The sequence below is a fragment of the Chrysemys picta genome, chromosome 2, assembly GCF_011386835.1.
Source record: "Chrysemys picta bellii isolate R12L10 chromosome 2, ASM1138683v2, whole genome shotgun sequence".
Taxonomy (NCBI): Eukaryota; Metazoa; Chordata; order Testudines; family Emydidae; genus Chrysemys; species Chrysemys picta.
The window spans coordinates 920,907-938,145 of record NC_088792.1 but is presented as its reverse complement, the minus strand read 5'-3'; the positions used below and the strand labels follow the sequence as shown (position 1 = coordinate 938,145).

At 66.0% G+C, this 17,239-nt stretch overlaps 1 protein-coding gene across 2 annotated transcripts in view; it reads left to right on the top strand.

Annotated features, from left to right (window-relative positions):
* The first annotated feature begins 3,689 nt into the window (after nt 1-3,689).
* The window catches only part of ASIC3 (acid sensing ion channel subunit 3), a 40,807-nt gene continuing 27,257 nt past the window's right edge, over nt 3,690-17,239 (top strand). The window contains exon 1 of one of the 2 annotated variants that reach the window (XM_024111717.3): nt 3,690-7,852. In XM_024111717.3, the coding sequence (XP_023967485.1) occupies nt 7,298-7,852 (555 nt within the window). In that variant the 5' untranslated portion in view covers nt 3,690-7,297. The remainder of the gene's footprint in view (nt 7,853-17,239) is intronic. The other variant, XM_005289732.5, reaches the window with a different exon arrangement.

Genomic DNA, 17,239 nt, shown 5'->3' with positions numbered 1-17,239 from the left:
GGGAGAGGCGTCGGGGCCCTGCTCTCCCAGCCGGCTCTGGCACCTGCCAGTGTGGGGAGCCCTACGGAAAGGCCCCCCTACAAACCACGTTCCCCGACCCTGAGCCCACCCCCCCACCCCCCCGGGACTGCCTGGTGCAAGCAGGGCCTGAGCGTGTCAGACGGGGGTTCAACCTGCAGTAGCAACCCCCTTCTGCCCCAGAGAGACTGAGCCAGCTCCTGTCTCCCTGCAGCGCACGGGAGCCCCTCCCCTAGGAGCTAACCCCGCTGGGCCATGAGGCTGCCTGCGCCGGGCGGGGGGCAGGAGAGGAGCAGGTCGGTGCCAAGGGACCCAGGCCGGAGGCGGGCGAGAGTGAAGATGGGACGCCAGCCTCTGTAGGAGCAGGAGGGAGACGCGTTTCCCTGCTCGGCCAAGCTGAAGCTACGGGAGCCCTGTCCCCATGGAGGCTCTGTGCCCTCCCGGGGCTGAGACTAGGGGAGCCCCGTCCCCAGCCCTGAGGGTGGTGATATGTTGAGTCCCAGCTCCCTGGGGCTCATAGTGTGGGCAGCACTACCCCAGGCCGGGCACCTGCCCCTCCCTCGTTGCAGACGATGGGGCAGCCAGTGCCCTGGAGGTCAGTGTGGTGCTCCCCGGGTACCCAGCCTTGAGAGGCACCGCTCCACCGCCTGCCCTTGGCTTGAAGGGGTCAGGTCTGGGCCTGCTGTGGCTTGGCTCCCTGGACCCACCAGCCTCTAGGAGGGCCAGCCCTGCCCTCCAGGCCCCCACAGGCCTCGTCCTCTGTACAGGCAGCAATGGGCACAACCAACCTCCGAGCCCTCGGGGTTGCTCTGTGGTGCACTGATCTCTCCAAATTCCCAGGCCTGCTGCTGACCACACCAGAGGGGAGGAGTCGGCTCCAGCCAGCGGAACACGCAGCACTGAGATATATTGACAGTGAAAACAAGATTCGGGGGATACTGAGTAAGAACATTGGAAACAAACGGTTACATATAAAACAAAATTATAACTCGCTTCTTAGAGCCTGAACTTAACGAACACATGACCCTCTTGTCTAACAACGCTTGTTTCAGCCTAAATTCTTGCCACCTGCTGCACGCCCCTTTCACGAAGCAAACTCGGTGTCCGGTTCCTTCCCCTGGAGAGGATGACGGTGTCATCTTTGTGCGCCAAATGTACTAGAGCAAACCTTTGATGTGGCCTTGAGACAGTCCTGCTCTAGGCTTGCCAGGCGTCCGGTTTTTGACCCGAATGCCCAGTCTTAAGGGACCCTGGCGGCTCCGGTCAGCACTGCTGACGAGACCATTTAAAGTCCAGTCGGCGGTGCAGCAGGGCTAAGGCAGGCCAGTCCCTACCTGTCCTGGCACCGCGCTGCGCCCTGGAAGCAGCCAGCAGGTCCCTGCGCCCCCTAGGTGGAGGGGCCATCAGGGAAGCTCCGTGCACTGCCCCCGCCCCCCCGCACTGCCCCCGCAGCTCCCATTGGCCGGCAACCATGGCCAAAGGGAGGTGTGGGCAGTGCACAGACCCACCTGGCTGCCCCTGCGTCTAGACCGGGGTAGGCAACCTATGGCACGCGTGCTGAAGGCGGCACGAGAGCTGATTTTCAGTGGCACTCTCACTGCCTGGGTCCTGGCCACCGGTCTGGGGGACTCTGCATTTTAATTTAATTTTAAATGAAGCATCTTAAACATTTTAAAAACCTTATTTACTTTATATACAACAATAGTTTAGTTATGTATTATAGACTTATAGAAAGAGACCTTCTAAAAACATTAAAAGGTATGACGGGCGCACAAAACCTTAAATCAGAGTGAATAAATGAAGACTCGGCACACCACTTCTGAGAGGTTGCCGACCCCTGGTCTAGGGGCCAGACAGCGTCCGCTACCGGGAGCAGTGCGGAGCCAGGGCAAACCTGCCATAGCCCCGCTGCGCTGCTGCCTGGGAGCTGCCTGAGGTAAGTGGAGCCTGCACCCCAACCCCCTGCCCCAGGTTGGAACCCCTTCCCACACCCGAACTCCCTCCCAGAGTCCCCACCACAACCCCCTGCCCCAGGTTGGAACCCCTTCCCGCACCCGAACTCCCTCCCAGAGTCCCCACCACAACCCCCTGCCCCAGGTTGGAACCCCTTCCCACACCCGAACTCCCTCCCAGAGTCCCCACCACAACCCCCTGCCCCAGGTTGGAACCCCTTCCCGCACCCGAACTCCCTCCCAGAGTCCCCACCACAACCCCCTGCCCCAGGTTGGAACCCCTTCCCACACCCGAACTCCCTCCCAGAGTCCCCACCACAACCCCCTGCCCCAGGTTGGAACCCCTTCCCACACCCGAACTCCCTCCCAGAGTCCCCACCACAACCCCCTGAGCCCTCCCCAGCCCAAACCCCTCATCCCTGAGCCCACACCCCCAGCTGAAGCCTGCACCCCAAACCCCAGCCCTGAACCTCTCGTTTCTGGCCCCATCCTGGAGCCCTCCCACACCCCAACCCCGTGCCCCAGCCTGGTGAAAGTGAGGGGGGTGTGGGAGAGTGAGTGGCGTGGGTGGGGCAGGGATGTTTGGTTTTGTGTGATTAGAAAGTTGGTAATCGTGGTCTGCCCCCCAGCTGTGTACATCTTCCTGGTACTTTTCTCTGCCCTTTTCACGCTCCTGCGTCGGCATTCGGTTCAGCCTGGGAAGGAGACCCACCGGCAACCAGACTCCTCCATTTACAGGTGGGCGGCTCTCGTCCCACAGCCACAGGCTTGGCGAGCGTGGCTGCTGGGTACAGCTGTGACCCCTCCCGTGGGATCTGTACGTGCATTTCACACACAGGTTGGAGACTAGTGAGACACGGGCTGTCACTGGAGCCCTCCCGTGCCAGTCTCTGGTGCACTAGGACATGCACCCCAGACACAGGAGCTCCTTGTAAGCCTGTGCACCTCTCTGGGCCCCTCCCTGTTGGCACCCAGGGGCACCTGGGACAAAATCGACTCCTGCACCCTTTGCTCCCAGGCCTGGGGCAGGTGAGTGGCCTGCCAAGCTCCCCCGCAGCATGCTGAGAGGCAGGGCACAGGCCTGTTGGAGAGAGAAGGCTGGGCCTTGGGGAGCCCTGCACCTGGCTCCAGCGGGCCTGGGCTTGTGCCTTGCACACCCAAGGTGCCCCCAGCCCCACGGCAGGTCTGTTACACCCTGGGCTGGGAGGGGGTTGGCTCCAGGCAGAGCTAGGCACAGTGCAGGGTTTGCAGAGGTGCTGCTGACCTTCCCCTCCCGCTGCGAGACTGGAGTGTGGGTGCCATGCTGGGCTGAGAGCCCCAGCAACTGCCCCTTCTGCAGCCACAGCTCCCCTGCCCCACACCACGAGCCTCACAGACACGGCAATGAGAGTGTATCCCACTGCCCTGCACTGTGCTCCCTGCTGGGACGAGTAGCCAGGAGCTCTCCCCTCCCCCCCCAGCCAGCCCCCTGCCTTGTCCCCCCCAGCGCCCCGTGCCGGGACTGGAGTAGCCGGGAGCTCCCCCCACGGCCCTGCCCTGCCCCCCACAGCGCCCCAGGCTGGGACTGGAGTAGCCGGGAGCTTCCCCCCCCCCCACAGCCAGCCCCCTGCCTTGTCCCTCCCAGCGCCCCGTGCCGGGACTGGAGTAGCCGGGAGCTTCCCCCCCCCCCCCCAGCCAGCCCCCTGCCCTGCCCCCCACAGCGCCCCAGACTGGGACTGGAGTAGCTGGGAGCTTCCCCCCCTCAGCTAGCCCCCTGCCCTGCCCCCCACAGCGCCCCGTGCCAGGACTGGAGTAGCTGGGAGCTTCCCCCCCTCAGCCAGCCCCCTGCCCTGCCCCGCACAGCGCCCCAGGCTGGGACTGGAGTAGCCGGGAGCTCCCCCACAGCCCTGCCCCGGGCCCCTGATGGCAGAGGCCAGGCCCCGGGCTGGCTCTGTACTGTGCGCACTGGGGCTGGCACTGTGGAGACCGGGGGCACTGGAGCCCTGCAGCCTCTGGCACGTGTTGGTCTCGCTGCTCCAGGGCAGAGCACCTGCTATCGTGTAACCACCTGGATTCCCGTTCCCTCCCCTTCAGCCAGGCTGGCTCTGGCCTGAGAGCTGTGGGGCCCGACTGGGCCAGAGGCAGCCGGGGGCTGGTGCAGCGTCCAGCTGAGCGGGTGGGGAGGGGGGCACTCAGCAGGGACCTGTGCAGTGAGTTGGGGGGTCTCCTTTGGCAGCAGCTGCCATTCACGGGGTGACAATCAGCAGAAACTAGCCCAAGTGCCAGGCACTCTCCAGGGCTGGGCTAGCAGGGGCTGGACACGGGCAGGTGGGGGGCAGGGTGCCCGGCTGTGCCTGTGTCCCCCACCCTGGCACCAGGGGGCGCTGTGCTGGGGAGGTGCTGTGTCCGGTCCCCCCCCCCGGCTGTGCCTGTGTCCCCCACCCTGGCACCAGGGGGCGCTGTGCTGGGGAGGTGCTGTGTCCGGTCCCCCCCAGCTGTGCCTGTCTCCCCCACCCTGGCACCAGGGGGCGCTGTGCTGGGGAGGTGCTGTGTGTCCCGTCCCCCCCGGCTGTGCCTGTGTCCCCCACCCTGGCACCAGGGGGCGCTGTGCTGGGGAGGTGCTGTGTCCTTCCCCTCCCCCCCCCCCCCCCCCCCCGTGCCTGTGTCCCCCACCCTGGCACCAGGGCGCTGAGCTCGCCAATGATACAGCTCTCAGTGTCCAGGTGGGGGCAGCAGTCAGCACACCCTGCAGGGGAGGCGTGTGGGGAGCTGCCCATCCCGTTGGCTGGCTGTGGGGCCTCGCACTGGACTTCCCCACAGTGGCGCTGCCAGAGCCACGAGCCCCCCAGGGCAAAGAACAGGGACCCAGCATCACTGGGCCAGGCCGCCCTGCAGCCCCCACCCTGCGCCAGGGCCAGGTCCTGCCCAGAGCCCATGTCCAGGGCTCTGTCCCAGCGCTGGGGCATCCTAAGCCAGAGCCCCGTTGGGGAGGGGCTGTTCTGGGGCAATATGGCCTCTGCAGTCAGCCCTTCCCACCGCCCCCGAACAAGACCCGCAGGGTGGGCCTGGCAGAGGGGGGGGGGGCGGGGATGGGCCAGGCCAGCTGGTCTGGGGCCCATCTCGCAGCGCCCCACCCCTCCGTGCAGTGCTGGTCCTGGGGGGGGGGTCCCCAGGCGCTGCCTCCCCGACCCCTGGTTTGAGGGTGCTGGAGCTGAGCACGGGGGTCAGCCCCTCCCTGCCCAGGATGTGGGGGTCTCCTGGAGGGGAGGTGGGTTTTGGGGTGGGGCAGGTGCTGCTGCCTCTGCTCGAGGGGCCCACAGGTGCATGTTACGGCTCCATGGTCATTTTTCTGCCCATTGTATTGCCTGGTGCTGGTCTGTAGGCCCCAGCCCCCCGCCTGCCAGCTGCCCTCAGCCCCCCTGGCCCATGGGGAGGGCTTAACCCATGGAGGGCCCTGCCCTCGCCTCACACACCCAGCTACTGCCGGCCCCGGGCCATGCCCGTCACCTGGGGAGCACCAGAGCAGGCAGGGACCCCAGCGGTGCAAGCTTCCCCAGAGCAGTGCCCTCCTGCAGCGGGAGGGCTGGTCCCCGTGGGGTGGGCTGCCCCAGAGAGGGAGGGGCTGGGTCCCTGTGGGGCGGCCACGGTCCCGTGGGTCCAGCCTTGTTCCCAGGTCTCTCTGCTGAGTGAAGGGGTGGCTCGGAGAGGAAGGGGGAAGCATTGTCGGGCCTGGGGCTGGTGCCAGCTGCCCTGGAGGGGGGCACCAACTGGCGGTTCTCTGCAGCTCAGGGCAGGACGACGTGGCTTGGGGGTGCCGCTGCCAGGGCACAGGCTCGTCAGCATGCCAGGAGCTGCTGCCACCACTTCGCCCTTCCCCCCGTGCCTTTCCCCCGGTGTCCTTCGCCTTCCTGGGTCTGCGGGCAGCTCCGCCCGGGGGAGCTGGGGGCACTGGCCGGAGGCCGTGTTCCTGGCAAGGCCCTGGAGGAGGTACCTGTGGGTGGGGCAGAGATCTGGCCCCCCGCCCTGAGCCCAGGCAGCATTACTGCTGGGAACCTGTCAGAGAGAGTGTGTCCCCCCAGGTCACACAGAGTGAGCAGCAAGGCCAGAGATGGAACCCAGGTGTCCTGGCTCCCAGCCCCCTGCTGTAACCCACCAGACTCCACTGCCACCCCCCAGAGCCAGGCGAGAACCCAGGAGTCCTGGCTCCCAGCCCCCCTGCTCTAACCCCCCAGACCCCACTGCGCCCCAGAGCCAGGAATGGAACCCAGGAGTCCTTACTCCCAGCCTCCCAGAGCCAGGAGGGAACCCAGGAGTCCTGGCTCACAGCCCCCTGCTGTAACCCACCAGACCCCACTGCCAATCCCCAGAGCCAGGCGAGAACCCAGGAGTCCTGGCTCCCAGCCCCCCTGCTCTAACCCCCCAGATCCCACTGCCCCCCAGAGCCAGGAATGGAACCTAGGAGTCCTTGCTCCCAGCCCCCCCGAGCCAGGCAAGAACCCAGGAGTCCGGCTCCCAGCCCCCTTGCTGTAACCCACCAGGCCCCACTGCCCCACGCCCCCCCCGAGCCAGGTGAGAACCCAGGAGTCCTGGTTCCCAGCCCCCTGCTGTAACCCACCAGACTCCACTGCCACCCCCCAGAGCCAGGCAAGAACCCAGGAGTCCTGGCTCCAAGCCCCCCTGCTCTAACCCCCCAGACCCCACTGCCCCCCAGAGCCAGGAATGGAACCCAGGAGTCCGGCTCCCAGCCCCCCCGAGCCAGGCGAGAACCCAGGAGTCCGGCTCCCAGCCCCCCCTTCTAGCTCCCTAGGCCGCTCTCCCAGGGCTGCGGCTCTCGCCCACCCACAGATGGGTGCCGTGCCGGGTTTAGCCCAGCTGGGCGTGCCGGGGGGGCCGTGCCGGCTGCTGTGCGCTCGGGCTGGGGCCGGGCTGGCTCAGGCTGGGGAGTCGCGCGGCTGTGTGAGCATGTTCAGTGGCGGGGGAGCAGCAGACTGCTAAGGAGCTGGAGCCATCGCGCCGGCGGCAGCCCCGGAGCCGGGCACACAATGGGCTGCTGAGCAGCTGCCGCGCGGGTGGCCAGCGAGGGGGGGCGCAGCCCGGCGACGGGGTCCCAGGCCACATTCCATCGCCGTGGTGATCCGGGGCTGCGGTTGCCAGCGCCTGCGATTGGTGGGAGCAGGGTCCTGCTCTGGCCGCGCTGGGTGCAGGGGGAGCCCGGGACCCGGCCGCCTGACAGCTGAGCATGGGCGGGCACCGCGGGCAGCCCAGGCCAGGGTGGGCAGCGGGGAGCCCAGGCGCCCGGCCCGGCGCCGGGGCGTGAGGCACTGCCGGGGACAGGGACTGGAGCCACCATGAGGGCCTGCTCGCAGGGCAGCGCACGGGCCGAGCGGCTCTCCAGCCTCCAGGTCTTCGCCAACAACTCCTCCCTGCACGGCATCAGCCACATCTTCCGGCACGGCTCGCTCTCGCTGCGCCGCGTGCTCTGGGCCCTCTTCTTCCTGGGCTCGCTGGGGCTGCTGCTGGTGGTCTGCATGGAGCGCGTCACCTACTTCTTCTCCTACCCGCACGTCACCAAGCTGGACGAGGTGGCCGCGCCCAACCTGACCTTCCCCGCCATCACCATCTGCAACCTCAACGAGTTCCGCTTCTCCCGCATCACCCGCAACGACCTGTACCACGTGGGCCAGCTGCTGGCCCTGCTCAGCGACCGCTACGAGATCCGCAGCCCCCACCTGGCCGAGCCCCAGCTGCTGGCCGCCCTGCGGGACAAGGCCAACTTCCGCAACTTCAAAGCCAAGCCCTTCGACATGGCCGACTTCTACAACCGCACGGGCCACGACATGGCCGAGATGCTGCTACAGTGCAGCTTCCGCGGCACCGACTGCACCGCCCAGAACTTCACCGCGGTGAGTGCGGCCCCCACCGGACCGGCCACAGCCTGCCTCAGGCCCGGGCGCGGCTCTGCCTCGGGGGACCGCTGGGGGGGGGGTCTGCCACGGGCGTTGGGCAAGGTGGGGGGATGTTTGACTCCAGGCCTAGGGGGCAGCTCGGGGGGCGGGGGGAGGGTCCTGGCCTGGGTCCGTCATTCACTTGGGGGGGGGGTCGTGCTGTTGGCACTGCTGCGTTGGACTCGTACTCCCGGGGCATCAGAGAGGGAACAGGGTGACGATCCACCCCTCCCCCATGTGCCTAGTACTGGGCATGGGATTCCTGCTCCCCCCATGGCTGGGCTGCTGCCCCCCGGGCTCATCCCCCATCTCTGGAGCTAAAACCCGCCCCGCAGCCCGGCCAGACCAGGCCCCGCTCCTGGGCTCCTCCGTTCCGTAGCTCAGCTGTCTGCGGACATGCCAGGCTCCCCTCTGCCTCTGGTATCCCGCAGCTGTGGGTCTCCGGCCCCTGCCAGCCACGGAGCTGCCGGCCCCACCCCGGCGCGCGGGCACCCCGCCGTCTCTGGTGCCACGAGCTGCGCGACATTCGGGAGCCGGGGCTGGAGCTAAGGCTGAGCCGACAATTCCCCAAAGCACCTTTCTGGGCCGCAAGCTGCCGGGCGTTTCCCAAAGGAGACGCCCCGGACGCCGCGCCAGCGTCACTACAGCCCTCCTCACAGTACGGGCCCGTGCGCCACAAGCAGTGGCCTGGCCCTGCAGCCTGGCTACGAGCCCCCCGTTTCGCCAGCTGGCCCGTGGGCCTGGCTGTCCAGCCGGCCAGCTGAGCAACGCTGTCCGCTCTGACCCCGTTTATATCCCATGCGCCCTGACAGCCGCATTGCTCGGTGCCGGTCCGCGGCCACGTGGCTCAGACACCCCCTCGCGGTGCGCTCCCCAGCCGGCCTGGCCCAGGGGGTCCAGCTGAAACCACTGCTGCGGTTTGCAGTGACACGGACCCGACCCCTTGGGAACACTCGCTGCACCCCCAGCAAAGCCACTTCTCGGCCGCACGCCGCTCGCCTCACTGGCCAGCGAGCGCCGCCTTGCCCTCCCTCTGGCCCGTCCCTGGCACTCGGTGCTGGGCGGAGCGCACCCTGACCTCCAGCCCGGGTGGGACAGGCGGTGCTGGCTCGCCGTGGCCTCAGTTCCTGCAGGCGGCCCGAACGGGGGGGAGCTCAGTGCGTCGTTCGCACCCACAGGACCTTGCTCAGACCCTAGTGCCAGGAGCAGAAACCAAGAATCCCGCTGCCAGCATTGTCGCTGCTGTCACACGCTTGTGTAAAGCGCGGGCCGTGTGTGACACGGGAGCCATGTGTGCACACTTGTGTAAAGCGCGGGCCGTGTGTGACACGGGAGCCATGTGTGCACACTTGTGTAAAGCACGGGCCGTGTGTGACACGGGAGCCATGTGTGCACACTTGTGTAAAACACGGGCCGTGTGTGATGCAGGGGCCATGTGTGCACGTCTGACATGGGGCAGTGTGTGCGCAGGTCTGTGCGTTGTGGCTCCCTGACCAGGCTGCTCCGCACAGGGGCTGGGGCCTGCCCTCGGGAGCAGACGCCGGCGCGTGGGTGCAGACCCTGCTGATGCCCCAGGCTGGGCGGAGCTGGGCCCTGTACTAGCTATGCCAGGGCCTGCTGCAGGCGCCCGGCCTTGGCCTGTTGTTTGCTGGGTGCTGCTCCTTTAAGAACAGGGTGGGGCAGACAGTGTTTGGGGCAGGGCAGGAGCCCTGGTTGGGGGGAGCTCCCAGATACTTCAGCTCCCGCCTCTCCCAGCAGGGGGCGCTGTGGGGCAGGGCAGGTGCGTGGGCTGCAGCGACTGAGGGACCGCGGGAGACTCGGGACTGAGCTGTTGTGGAATGGGGTGAGCAGAGCTGCGGATGGAGCCAGGTGTCACGGACTCACAGGTCGTGCCCACTCCATGGCCCCGTGTGGTCCCCTTCAGTACAACAGCCCTTCTTGCGGGTCCACTCTCTCTCGGGGTCAGGCCCCTCCACCTCCTGGAGCTGCACCTCTCTGAGCCTTAGCACGTCTGTCTCTGCCGTGGGCCCCCTCAGGGAGTCCCCTCGCTCTGGGCCCCCGGGGCCTCCACCCCCCAAAGGGGTTGATGCCCCCTGTTCTCTAGACCGGAGTGACTCTCAGCCAGCGTAACACAGGAGGGTTATTGAGCGTTGAACCCAGCACAGGAAACTCTCCGGGCCTCAGGCCTGGCCTCCCTCAGCCCAGCACATCCCAGTCTCTCTGCATCCAGGGGGGCTCTGCCTGCTCCCCCTCTCCAGCCCCGAGCCCCCCTGCTTCCCCGCTGGGCATCTGAGATCCCCGGCCCCAGGCCCCGCCTCTGTCCATTGTCTTCTCTCCAGGGAAACAGGGTCGTAAACCTGGGCCTCCTCTCCTCTCCGCCCCCTCTGGCTGGAACCGGCTGGTCAGGTCACCAGGGTCCTCTCTTCGCAGCCCTGTCCAGGAGTGTGGGGGGACACAAGGCCCTGCACCCCCGGCTTCCTGTGATTCACCATGACTCTCAGCCAGCCAGTAAAGCAGAAGGTTTATTTAGACGACAGGAACACGGCTCAAGACAGGCCTTGCAGGTACAGACAACAGGACCCCCCTCAGTTTGGTCCATCTAGGGGCCCCAAGGACACCACAGCCCCGGAGGTGGGGTGGCGCAGAGCCCCGTCTGGGCCCTCCTCCATTTCACCAGCCAGCTCCAAAACCCTAACTCTCTCCAGCGTCTCTCACTGAGCCTCCCCCCCATTTCCTGGGCAGAGGTGTCACCTGGCTCCAGCCCCCTCCTGGGTTCTCATGTTACATGCTCAGGTATCATCCCTCAAGGCCAGTCTCCCATCCCCCAATGCAGACCGTCCCAGCCAAACCCCTGTCACCTTCCCAGGCCAACACTCCCCACTCAGCATTCAAAGACCACATTAAGAACAGTCCCAGTTCGGCACAAGCCCATTGTCCTCCCACTGGCCAGAACCGGCTGCGACTCCTGAGCTGGGCCTCATGGTCATCAGGTCACCGGTCGCTGGGGTATCCGTCCTCCAGGCCATTGGCTGGGGTCCCAAGTTCCCTCTCCGGTCCCTTGTAACAACAAACTCCCTCTCCCCTCACCTCTTTAAACCAGTAACACCCAGGGACACTGAGTCCCACTCCCTCCGCATGCAACCATTGGAAAAACACGGAAAAACAAGAAACTCCCCTACTTCGTCACACCAGGCGTTGAGAGTGGTTGAGGCCTAGGGTGGCCCCTGCCCTAGCTGGGCGACAGACCGGGACCTTCGCACGGGGCCGAGGACGCAGGGCAGCGGGGCGCTGGGTGCAGACTCTCCATCTCCCACGCAGGGCAGGCAGGCCGCACGCTCCAGGCTGGGGGAGGGATCCCTCTGTCCCCACCCACACTGAGCCGGTGGAACTCCCTGCCACAGGGTCTCGCTCAGGCCAAGCACTCAGGTATGGTCAGAGTGTTGGACGTTGCAGTGGATAACGAGACTTTCCAGAGACCCCGGGGGGCATCCAGCCGGGCTGCCTGCGGCAGCACTGGGCCAGTCTCCGCTATGGGCTTGGGGTGTCTCCGTCTGCGTGGCGTCCCTTGGAGCTGCTGGGCCTGGCCCCGCTGGGCCGGGCCGGCCTGGCAGCTTGGGGGATGGGGAGCAGGCAGATCAGGGACGAGAAGGGCGTGGGAGGCTGGAGAGGGGACAGGCCCATGGAGGGGGCGATGAGGGAGTCCTGCGACACTTCCCTGCCCCATATGACCCTGGCCTGAAGGGGCAGCCCCAAGCTCACAGCACCGCCTGGCAGTGCCCACCCTGTGCTCAGCTCTCACTGCAGCTGGGGTCCCCCCCAGCACAGGGAGCCTGTGGGGCCAACCCCACAATAGCAGGCATGACCCCCGCTCCCCCGAGCCCCGTGGGGCCTGCAAGGAGCATTCAACGGAGACTGGACACGGCTGGTCATGGAGGCGGCTCCCCGCCCACACGTCGCCATGGCCCCCTCTCCCCCTTCCTTAGATGGATCCCTTGTTACCATGGCAATGGCTCCCCTCTTTCAGTGCAGCCGTTGCCATGGCGATGCCTCCCCTCCCTTACCTGTGCAGCCTAGTTGCCAGGACAGCGTCCCTGGTGTGGGTTGGGTGCCGCGGTACCCACATGGGCCTGCTGCGCCCATCACACCCCTACCCAGGGCACTGGGGTGAAAGGTTCCAACCCAGGGCCCAGTTGCCATTTCGGGGTGTCCCAGACGGGGTGTGTGTGGGTGGGTGTATGGACCCTTCCCTCCCCCAGGATGCACCAGGCCTTTACCCAGCTTGGGCATTCCTGTTAACCCCCCGAGCTGCCCCAGAGCCAGTCCCGGGGCCGGTGCAGTGCTGAGCCAGCTCCCCCCAGCCGGCACCGCTCACCCCACTGGCCTGCACCTGCCCTGGCCAAGGCAGGGCTTCCTGGGGAAGGGGGCCCTGTCCCTGGCCAGGCAGCCCATTTTACGCAGTGCCGGGGTGGCCGTGGAGGACCCCAGAAGGCTAGCCAAGTGGCGCCCGCCCCGGCCCCAGAGTTCACTCGCTGTTGTCCCCTTTGTCTCCCCGCCCCAGGCGCCGGAGTCCCTCCAAAGAGCCCCTTCCCCAGCCACCAGCCCTGGGCTGCCAGCTCCGTAACCAAGTCCTGCTGGGCGGCCCGCTGCTCGGTGGGGGTCGGTCAGGCCTTGGCATCTCCTTGCCCTGCGGGCCCCTCTGTAGATTTGGACCGGTTCTGTAGTGACTTTGTCCATCCCCAGACAGCACCGTGGCCCCCCACCCCACCCCTGCGCTCTCCCAGGAGTGTCAGCCCATTGGGCAGCAATGCCATGCCCTGAGGGAAACTGAGGCAGGCCAAGGCTGCATACAGCTATTACAAACAATTCCCAGTTACCCCAGTGGCCTCAGTTACACCCCGGGGGCAGCAGGGCATGAACCTGGGCCCTCTGGATCCCGCGGGGGAGCTTCCCCTGCCCAAGCTCTTGAAAATGTGCCTGCCACCCCCAGGAGTCCAAGCCCGGCTGCCAGCCGGCTGCAGGGTCTGAGGGGCCAGATTCAGGCTAGTGCCTCCTGGGGGAAAGGGGCCACAACTCATTGCCAACACCCCAAGGCATGGGGGGGTCTGTACCCCACGGGGGCAGGGGTCTCTCTGGCCATGGGGTAAAGAGGAGTGGCTGGATTTGGGTGGGAGCAGGGGGGGTCTGCCAATGCAGTGTGCGGGGGGGAGTCGCTATGGGGGAAGTTTCTCTGGCTATGGGGTGTGTGAGGGTCTCTGGCTGTGGAGCGTTGTTCTGGCTATGGGGGGTCTCTGGTTGTGGGGTGCAGGGGCGTCTGGCTCTGGCTGTGGTACCCAAACTTTTCTCATCATCCCCCACTTACCAGTAATGGAATCTGGTCCCCCCCCCCATTGCTGCAGGTGGCTCAGCAGTGGAACTTGGGCTGACGGCAGAGCTGGGGACAGAACTGGGGATGGGGGAGGTGCTGGGACTAATGGTGCGGCTGGGCTGGGGGGCGGAGTGGAGCTGGGGCCAGCGCCGGAGCTGGGCTGGGTGGGGCTCCCTCCTGCCCCCCGACCCCCATGGGGGCTGGCCTGGGCCCTGCTGTGCACCCCCCATACGTTCCTCCATGCCCCCCAGAGGGGTGCACCCCACAGTCTGGGGACCACTGGGCTATGGGGTGCAGGGGTGTCACAGATCCCTAGGCCCGGTGCTCTCGCCCAACTCCGGAACCGTCCCTGGGAGAACCCCTGTGTCTCAGCCCCCTCAGGGGCTCCCTCTTTCACTAATGGGAACCCCCCGCCCCCCGCCTCCTGGGACCCACCCTCGGAGCCTTCAGCCCGCCTGCTCCTCGCCGTGAGCTCCCTTCAGGGCCTCCTGGAGCCAGACGCCTGCGGGAGGCCGCACCCCCAGAGGGAGTCCTGCCCCCCCAGTTCCTGACTGCAGTGACGCTCGGCCAGCGTGGGAGAGCCGGGGGTCGGTGGGCGTCTGGACCCAGCGCAGACAGTCTGTAGTTACCACAGAGAACAGAAAGTTACAGCCAAGTCCAGGTGGGTCGGTCCAGAGCCCAGCGCTGCAGGACCCCGCCCTGGGCCCAGGCCAGGCGCTTCTGGTTCCAGCAGCCCCCACTTAACACCCACCAGCCCCTCCTCAGCCCTTTGTCCTTGTTCCCCATGAACGTGGTCACCTGCCTCCTCGTCAGCCCTTGTCCTCCCGCTGGTCACACCTGGCTGGCCTCCTGCGGAGGGGCCGGGCCATGGGTGCCAAACGTCCGGGCAATTGGCGTGGCCCTTGTTTTCTGGCCAGCAGCTCACTCGCCCCGGGCCATCGGCCAGCCGCCCACTCCCCCCCGCCATCGGCCAGTCCCCCACTCCCCCCCCCCCCGGGCCATGGGCCAGTCCCCCACTCCCCCACTCCCCCCAGGCCATCAGCCAGTCCCCCACTCCCCCCAGGCCATCGGCCAGCCGCCCACTCCCCCACTCCCCCCAGGCCATCGGCCAGTCCCCCACTCCCCCAGGCCATCGGCCAGTCCCCCACTCCCTCCCCGGGCCATCGGCCAGTCCCCCACTCCCCCCCCCGGGCCATGGGCCAGGGCCTGGTGCCCCTGAGCCTCCCCTCCCCGAGTCCCAACCAGCTTCCACAAGCCCAGCCTCCGACCCCCTGTAGCCCCTCCTCGGTCCTTTGCCCCTTTCCCAGGCAAACAGATCACCTGATCTCTGTTCCCAACACCTTGCGGAGAAGGGGGCTGTCAGCCATTCTCTGTGCCGGTGGTACTCACACCTGTCCTCTAGGGATCTCTGCAGGATCACACACCCCGATCCCACCACCTGGACACTTGAGTAACACAGGGGAAACTGAGGCACACACACAGTGTTCTGAGAAAACTTGCGGACCTTTGGTAATTTTATGGACCCGACTGTGACTAAGGCCCCCGGGCTCCCGGCCATGGGTAAGAATCCCCCGGCTCTGGTGGGAACCGCTGATGGGTCACTCCTGGCACCCTCACCCACTAGACCACCCCCTTAGGTCATTACCCTTCAGGGCACCGGAGACTCTTCAGCATGGGTTGAGTCAAGCCCCACACTCTGGTCACCCCCTGGGCATGCCTGGCCTGCTGCCCTTAGCCCCTGGGTCTGTGGCTTTTGCTCCCTGCTGGTGTGTGGATGGGCACGTGTACGTACCCACTGGCCGACCCAGGCTGCAAGTCTGCTACGATGCTCCTCTGGCAGGTCGCTCCGGTCGCTTCACAGCCCAGGCGCTGGTGTCGCGGCGTTCCCGGTGGCCGGCCTGTCATGCTTTGGTAACACCCTACATCCATGCCTGTGACCTCTGACCTGGCCCAAATCCCCCATGGGAGAGCGCTGGGTCTCCTTCAGCCTAGCGTGTCGATGGACTTCCTCATGGCGCAGCCTCCCTCCCAAGGGTGCACCCCAGCGCGGTGCATTTATCCCGTGTCGCGGCCCCCATCACCCAGGACGCAGCCTGTCTCTTCAAAGACAAGGACTTCCACCTTCCTGGATCTGACCGGGGCTGCCCGTTTGCTTCCCGCTTTTGGTAGGAATTTCTGCACCTCCCGGGCATCCAACCTGGCACCTCGCCTGCTCCGCACCCTCGTACCGACGGGCAGGCGCAGTCAGGTCCCGGATCAGGCCCCACGCTGGTTCCTAAATTACCAGCAGGGTGACTGGCTGCCCCTCAATTCACCCACAACAGCCCCCCCGCTGCGACCCAGCGGAGCCCGTTCTTCCCGAAGTCCGGGTTCCACCCTCAGCATCCCCCCCAAATCCCCTCGGCTCCCCAGCGCCCACCATTGCTGAGTGCAGTGCACGCGGCCACCGGGAACTCACCGGTTAGAAGCGGCTATGAGAGAGCACAAGCGCCAGGCCAACGGACGCCGGCAGCCGATCCCTGCCCTTGGGGCAGGGGACCAGGTCTGGCTGCCCATGAAACTGGACCCCAAAGACCTGGGGCCATTTGCAATCCCGGAGTAGCTTTTCCCCGTGTTGTACATCTCCCTCCCGAACCCTTTTCACCATGCCTCCAGCTCCTCTCCCGCCACCATTAACTGCCCCGGGCCCAGAGGGCAGCGTGCTCCAGCAGACCCAGTGCTCCCGCCGAGGCCGGGGAAGACTGGGAGGGATATGGCCCAGAGGAGCATTTGGGGGAAGAACAAGTCCGTGTCCCAGATCTTCTGCGCGCCTTCCACTGGGCCTGCCCCGAGGAACTGGCCCAAGCTCTCCTGGGAGCCGACCCCGAAAGGGGGGGTGCTGTCAGGCCCAGACCAGCTACTGACCTGCTCCTTGAGTGACAGTCCTGCCTGGCATAGAAACAGGGCCAGGAGCTGTGGGGCTTGGGCACAGGCAGCGTTTGTGTGTGTGTGTGTGGGGGGGGGGGTTGTATGTGTCCTGCGCTCTCTGTCGGCTTGTTGTGGAAATGTTCGGCTGTGGCTTGGGCTGGGGGTTGGAAGGCGGCTGACTGAGTGTGGCCCCGTCAGACCCGCTGCAGACAAAGCCTTTTATGGCATCCCGAAAGGTTCTGGCTGTGGCTGCAACAGACAGACAAGAGCTGAGATAATGACGCTAAACCCAGGATCAGGAGCAAGGATGGGCCCATGGATTCACACCCCCTTTATCCAGGATGTCATTGGTAAGGACATTGCATGACAAGCAAGGCCCCGCCCCCTTTCTCCCCACAAACACATTCCTACCGGTACTAGTGCAAGCCCTACGACCTGGGTATGTTTGCTTTGGAAAAAAGGAGATGAAGGGGGACATGACAGCGATCTTCGATACTTGAAAGGCTGCCATAAAAAAGATCGAGAAAAGCTGCTCTCTCTGGCCACAGCGGCAGGACAAGAGGCAGCGGGTTCAAACTACAGCCCAGCAGAGTTAGATGAAATCTCAGGGAAAACTTCCCAGCTGTGAGAACAGTGGGACGGTGGAACAGACGCCTCGGGGGGTTGTGGAAGCTCCTTCACTGGAGGTTTTCCGAAGGAGGCTGGAGCCGTCTGTCTGGGATGGGACAGACCCAACAAATCCTACATCTCGTCCGGGGGTTAGACTAGCCGCCCCGGCGGCCGCGCTGTGATTCTCTCCCCCAGTGCCATTGGGCCAGGCAGTCCATGGCGTGGGAGCGCAGAGCATCCCTGACTCCTAGTGTCCAGGTGTCACGGAGTATTGGGGGACTCAGGGCCCTGCACCCCCGGCTTCCTGCGATTCACCATGACTCTCAGCCAGCCAGTAAAGCAGAAGGTTTATTTGGATGACAGGAATACAGTCCAAGACAGGTCTTGCAGGCACAAACAACAGGGCCCCCCTCAGTTAGGTCCAGCTTGGGGTCCCAGGGCATGCCAGCCCACCCCCCTTGGGG